General features: G+C 29.6%; 1 protein-coding gene across 1 annotated transcript; it reads right to left on the bottom strand.

Moving 5' to 3' along the window:
* Window positions 1-2,021: 2,021 nt before the first annotated feature.
* Window positions 2,022-6,355, bottom strand: LOC124890079 (umecyanin-like). Its single transcript, XM_047401951.1, has 2 exons — window positions 6,001-6,355; window positions 2,022-2,549 (listed from the first exon to the last, which is right to left on the bottom strand). Exons 1-2 carry the CDS (start codon window positions 6,200-6,202, stop codon window positions 2,182-2,184), a joined length of 570 nt encoding a protein of 189 aa, XP_047257907.1. The 5' UTR covers window positions 6,203-6,355; the 3' UTR covers window positions 2,022-2,181.
* Window positions 6,356-6,784: the final 429 nt, after the last annotated feature.

Raw genomic sequence — 6,784 nt, 5'->3', positions numbered from 1 at the left:
TAGGAATGGATAAAATAATAGTGCATTCACAACAAGTCATCATATGATTCGTTCTTCCCATTGAACCTGATTATAGGATCTCTAATATTACTTAGGTTTTTGAGCTTCAGTTCCTTCCCCCTCGATGTGATTCAGACCATTTTCTTGCTAAGGCCTTAGTTTTGAATATGCAAGATTATTACAAAGTTAACATAACTAATATTGATATACCATTGATCAATATGATATCACAATATTGTGTTTTTCTCCTTATGATCTGAATTTATCATTATAATAATGATTTATACTCTACCAATATATTTTTGGTGCTATCACAATAACTCAAAATTAGAGAAATCAATTTCTCAATATAAAGTGATTGATCAATTCACCTTTTCACTTGTTGAAGCTAAAATAGTTAGTTCAACCTCCATAATGAGTTAGCACAATTATAATTTATTTCTTCATTTCAGTAAATAGCACCAAGTTATTTTTTTTTCATTTTACATCACAAACACTTTTAAGTACAACAGGATTTATTTTAATAAAACAAGCCACAATTTTTTTTTAACCAAGTAAATGTATCTGATTTGCTTGTGATAACCTGTTTAAGTACTTTTACACAATTTCAGTCAAGTACAACTAGTCACATATCTCATATTTTATTAGGCTAGTAAACTCCTTTTTTATTTACCATACCACTTTCACATATTATAATCAAAAGAAGTTGCATGACTCATAAAATGTATTTCGCATTTTTTGTTTTTCACCATAATGTGACATGTCAAGGAAAAGTTCATCACATAGTTTAGGTATTTTTCATTCCAAGAATAAAATTTATCTCACCCAAATATTTAATGTCAAATGGATACTCAACATTTTTTATTCTCTCTTTGATAATATGTTAAAGCCAATATTTAATGACATCAAGTTATATATAAATAGTAACATGTGATTTTCCAAGGCTAATTATGCACTTGCATGTAACACTTTTTTTTTACACATTCTCAAAAGTGCAAACAACACATTTTTCATGATGATATTTTTTCACTTTATTAGCCTTCACTATTTTGAGAATTTGAAATACCACTTTATGTTTATGAAGTAGTATCATTTTTATTCATAACAAATACTAGGTAATTTTTTACCTTTTCTCCATAACAAGTAGAAAAGTTTTTACCTTTCATTCCCTTGAGTTGAGCAAATAGAATGATGCTTTACTTGTTATCTCTTGCTTTCCATCTCTTGAAGATATTAGTGATGGTGAGATCCCCATGCATCTTGATATCCGTTGTTTTTCAAACTGTATCAAAATATGAATCTTCTTAAAATTGCTGGTGTAATATACCACAAATTACAATAATTACAGTTGAAAATTTAAAATGAACAAAATGAAGAAAAATTAGATAATACTCTTCTTGGCTGAGGTGCGGATATCTCGCTTTCTTTAAGGAGAATCAAACCCACTACGGCATAATCTACACCGATCCAGCAGTATATCTCGTGACTTGTCCCCTCCAGGATACAATAACCCATCAATGATGTACAACTCAAACAACTCCGGATTAGTTGAAGAGTCCAAAGCTCCACCATAAGAACACCTTCCTTCAACATATATTTACTATCTTTGTATAGTGAATATAGTTAAAGACTTAGAATATTTTCTTTGTCTGAACTCTCTCTTTCACTAATATAATTTAAACACTTATCATTTCTCCTCATGTATCACAATATACTACAACTCATCTCTCTTCATATCTTTTCACTAATGAAGAAGACATCCTTTATATAGGTGTATATTTCTTTCATTTAGTAAATGAAGGAGTAGTGGACATTAAGAGAAAAAAATAATGCCTTAGAAGTTACATAAGTTACTAGACATAAAAAGATAGCTAGTGGATAAATAAATTGTTGGAGGTTATAATAATTTAATGGAACTAAAGACCATTTTTCAGCCACTAATGTTAGTAGCTAAATGCATCATTGTGAATTGCATTTGTAACATCCAACCATTAATCCACCACTAACGCAAGGCAGTAAAGTGTCGTTCAAGTGTGAGGAGTTTCAAGCATATAATTTTCATTAACATTGCCATTAACATCGTTCCAAAGTGATGGCACTTTAAAAAAAAATCAATGTGAAACATATATAACAATATTAAAATGTTTAAAATCCATCACCAAACTAAAAACTCAATCAACACTAAGACAAAAGAACACTTATAACAATACTGGGCACTAGGATAACAAATGAAGCAGTGGCCACCACCCTAGTCGACACGGATCCCAGTGGAGGCGGAGGAGACGACGACTCGCTACCAGGTGTTACCGGAGATGAACCAGGAGAAGGACTGCCAGACGGAGATTGACCGGTAGAAGTGACGTTGATAGCTAATTTTTGGCCTTGGTTGCAATGGATGGTACAAATGAAATAATAATCCCCAGTAGCATCAAGGGTGAATTTTGCTGGACCATCTGTTTTATCATCAATGGGATTAGCAGCATTGCAACTATCAAAAGCATTTTTGTTTACTCTAGTTGCCGTGTGTACTCCACTATTGAAATTGAACTCTGTATCAAATTGACAATTGTACGCATTTAAAAATGACATAAAAAGTCATAAAAAAATCACAAAGTAGTTTTACAACAAAATAATTTTAAAAGTAATTGGATTGTCTATACAGCAATATTTTCAACTAGACATGATAGTGGAATGATCACACCATCAATTTTGATTAAGTAGCCACATAATCAAGAGAATTATAGGTTTAGCTCCAAGTATATTTAGACATGGTAACGCACTAAGCTAGCATCCTATTAGATTAAGTACTTTAATTTGTTTGTTGAATATTTTTGAATATTGGAAGAATTTGTGGATTTTCTTTATTGCTTCCATAGGACATACGACACCTGGAAACGGTTAGAGTGAGTTATGGGTACTCTCACTGTTATTTGGAAATGTTTTGGTAGGCTGCCTACATGAATTTGGATAATTTTTTTCATTAGCTAGTTTTTAAAATTAAGTTATGCTTACGGTATTAGAGTTAGGTCTTTCCGTATTTGGACCCTCATATTATATTTACATGCTCCAATTGAGTCTCAACATGAAGGAAATGTTAAAATAGGGTAGCAGAGTTTCACATGATTGAAAAATTGATTTATGGCAAGCTTATGAACTCGGGCAATATCTCCTTATGAACTAACTTTTGAAGATAAATTGTGCTCAAGTACTACATGTAACATCTTTACATAGTACTAGAATCAAGTCCTCCACATTTTATATAGTCCACACTCTAATTGGACATGAGCGTGAAGCGGGTGTTAGGTTGGTTATAGCCTCATTGATTGGGAAATGGATTGATAGTTTATTTATATGAATTTGGACAGTTTTATGGCCTTATGAGCTAACATTTGAGATTGAATGGCGCATGCTATATATTTTTACATGGTATGAGAGTCAAGTTCTTTCCTGTTCAGGTACTCATATAATATTATCCATGCTCTAGTTGGGTTATAACATGAATTAAGAAGACTTTAAAATGGGTTAAAATCTCAAATTAGTTAGGGAATAAAATGGTGATTCATTTATATAAATTTGGATAATTTTTTTTTTCATGAGCTAGTTATTGGGTTGAGTTAGTGTCCAAGAATATTTTTACATAGTATTATAGTCAAGTCCTCTATTTAAGCTCTCATGTTATATTGTCCACATTCCAATTGAATCTGGACATGAGTATTAGAGCAGATTAGAGTTTTACATTCATCAAAAAATAAAACTATGGTCTGCCCATATGAACTTAGATAATACTTCCTCATGAGCTCCGTGTCTTTATAGGAACTTTGAATATATATATATAAAAGAAGATTTACTTATATATACTGAAGAGTAAAGAAAAATTACTATCAAGTTACTTAAAATATATTTATCAAGAACATTCTAATGATAGAAAATAAAATTTGTAATTTTAATAATAAGACAAACTATTTATTATTAAAGGTTAGAGGTAGATTTAGTAATTTTGGATTCAATTTTAAAGTTTGAAGGTAAAATCTTACCCAAAAACGAAGAAGGAGGCTACCTACTACTACAAATAAAATAACTTAATAATATAAAATTTCTTTGCAAGGATTATAATTGAACTCTAGAAAAGAATATTTTTCTTCCAAGTGCATCATGTCATCACCGTTAGGCTGTTCTAATTTTTTCTGTCTTTCGAGACATTCTTCGTCCACCCAATAATTATACTACTACTAATTAATTAGCTGCTACTACTATTGATAAAAGTACCAATTGGATAAAACATGAATCAACAGTTTTTTATGCATATATAAATAAAACCAAATAAACTTTCTTCCAAAGGAAAAGAGAACTTGTCTTATGCACCGAATGTAATAAGGACAGTTAAACCAGAGAAGGACAGGATCATAAAAATTTATTATAAGAACTTGTAACTTACTGTAAGAAATTATTTTTCTGGATTAAATCTGTGATCTCCTAATCACATGCAGCATCATCGAATTTATGCACCGAATGTGTAAAAAATTTTCCAAAACCAATTATTTACTGTGATTATAGGTAACATTTGATTAGAACTATAATATATATTTATGTGTCACCGTTTGAATTTTGAGAGTCAAACGAGTTTTTCTTTCACCACAATATTTTAAATTGTCAAATGTTGTGACTCGTACTACTTTTTTATGTAAATTTTATTTCAAAAAAAAAATTAAAAATTTCATGTTCAAATTTACAATTAAAATTTAAAAACTTAACTCTCAAAATTCAAACAATTCCACATAAATTAAAACAAACAATAATATAACATCCTATCACTGGTTAAATTAATGCAAGAAAACCCTTATATTGTTAGCATATTACTCTATAATATAAGAGTGAATGGGAGCGCAGCTTAGGGTCGTGTTGCTTGCCGGCCGTTCAGCTGCTTGCTTCGTAATTTTACTGTGTTGAAACAATATCAATGCACTTAATTTGAATTATAATATTTAACAACTTAAACTAAAAAAAAAAAGTGTTATATATTTCAAAAAAATATGTAATAATACTATAGATCACAAGAATTAATAACTTAAAAAATTTAAAATATAAATCATTTGGTTGACTCTCGAAATTATCAGTGCCACTTAAATTGGAATAATTAAAAATATAATTGACTATCAATCACAAAGAAGTTTGGACAAGAAGAGTAGTATGTATTATTTGAAAATTACATAAAAAGTATTATAAATTACAATAGTTAACAACTTAGAATATCTAAATAGAAAAAGATTAATCTGTTATGTTTTAAAAAAAAATACGTAGAAACATACTATAAATAATAATAATTAACAACCTAAAATTATTTAAAGAAATAAAATATTTGGTTGATTCTCGAAATCATATCAGTGTCACTTAAATTGAAAAAGAAAAAAGATATTATAAATCTCAATAATTAAAAACTTAAATTATTTTAAAAATATAATTGACTATCAAAGACACAAAAGTTTAAACAAGCAAAATAACATGTATTATTTGAAAATTACAAAAAATGTATTATAACTTACAACAGTTAATAACTTCCAAATTCTATTTGTATCACATAAATTGAGATAAAAGAATAGCATATATCATGAGCCCTCGACTTCTAGTATAAACAAAAGCATAAACATGAACAGATATACTAACTTGACCTCAGCTAACAAGTGAATACTTAAATTTTGAATATGCACATCTAAACACCTTAATTCGTCGCTATTGTGTCAGTGAATACTTCAACCTACAAAATGATTATCTAAACACCTCCCAAATTTATGTGTCACAACAACATCAAACATCTACAAGACATATAATGGGATGAGTTTGGAATATTTAGTTGTCAATTAAGGTGTCTAGATGTGTACTCTCAAAGTAGAAATGCTTACTTAACAAATGAGGCCAAATTTAAGTGTTTACTCATATGTTATGCCTAAACAAAATCTGAACAATACTAACCATAAAAGCTTCATATACTATATATTTACTTACCTAGAATATCCCCAACAACAAAGGTATGTTGGTCAGCCCAGTTGGAAAAAGTAACAACACCATTGGGAGTTTGCCAACCAAAACTATCTCCAACTGTATATGTTCTTCCTACCGAAACTTTAACAACACAACCAAACACCAAACACACTAATAACAATAATTTGGCACATGATAAACCAAATTTTGTTGCCATAATTTCCATCTCCACTTAATTAACTTGTTTATATGTTCCCAATGGATTTGGTCACCCCAATGTTTAGTTTAATTTGTAAGTTGTACTAGTTCATGTTAGTGTTGTGTTTTGTTGAATAAATAGGGAAGAAGCCAACGGTAATGCCTATTGGAGCAGTTGAGAGTTTTATTCTTTTAAAAAGTATTCAATCAATTTTAAAAAGTCAGATTTGGTTTGTGTAAGGTAAAAATTAATTTTCACGTCAATTGAGATAAGCACCAGAAGTCAATGATATGACCTACGTCGCTTGTAGTGGAGTGGTCCTAATTCTTCCACCTTCATAAGAGGTTTTAGATTCGAGATTGTGAAAATAAAAAAAATCATATTACATAAAAGCAACATATTCATAAATAAATCTTGCAATGTGTGAATCCAAATTTAATCACTTATAATTTGGCTGCTGGAAACCAGATGGGAAACAAAACAAAGTCAATAGTTTGAGGATTAAAAATATTTCTTGGATCATGCCGGTCCTGGAAAATGTTACATTTAACTAGTTTATTTTACTTTTTTTTTTTTTTTGTATTGAATTCTTTGCAGTTAGATTAAACT

Source organism: Capsicum annuum, unplaced genomic scaffold (genome assembly GCF_002878395.1).
Source record: "Capsicum annuum cultivar UCD-10X-F1 unplaced genomic scaffold, UCD10Xv1.1 ctg1183, whole genome shotgun sequence".
Lineage (NCBI taxonomy): Eukaryota > Viridiplantae > Streptophyta > Magnoliopsida > Solanales > Solanaceae > Capsicum > Capsicum annuum.
The sequence above is the reverse complement of the archived record's forward strand: the minus strand, read 5'-3'. Positions and strand labels throughout refer to the sequence as shown.

Excerpts from the sequence above, each read along its gene's own strand:
- LOC124890079 (XM_047401951.1), bottom strand. The coding sequence starts at position 6,202 with ATGGAAATTATGGCAACAAAATTTGGTTTATCATGTGCCAAATTATTG. Across the intron at positions 2,550-6,000 it reads TGTTGTTGGGGATATTCTAG|AGTTCAATTTCAATAGTGGA; the intron begins GTAAGTAAATAT and ends AATTTGATACAG.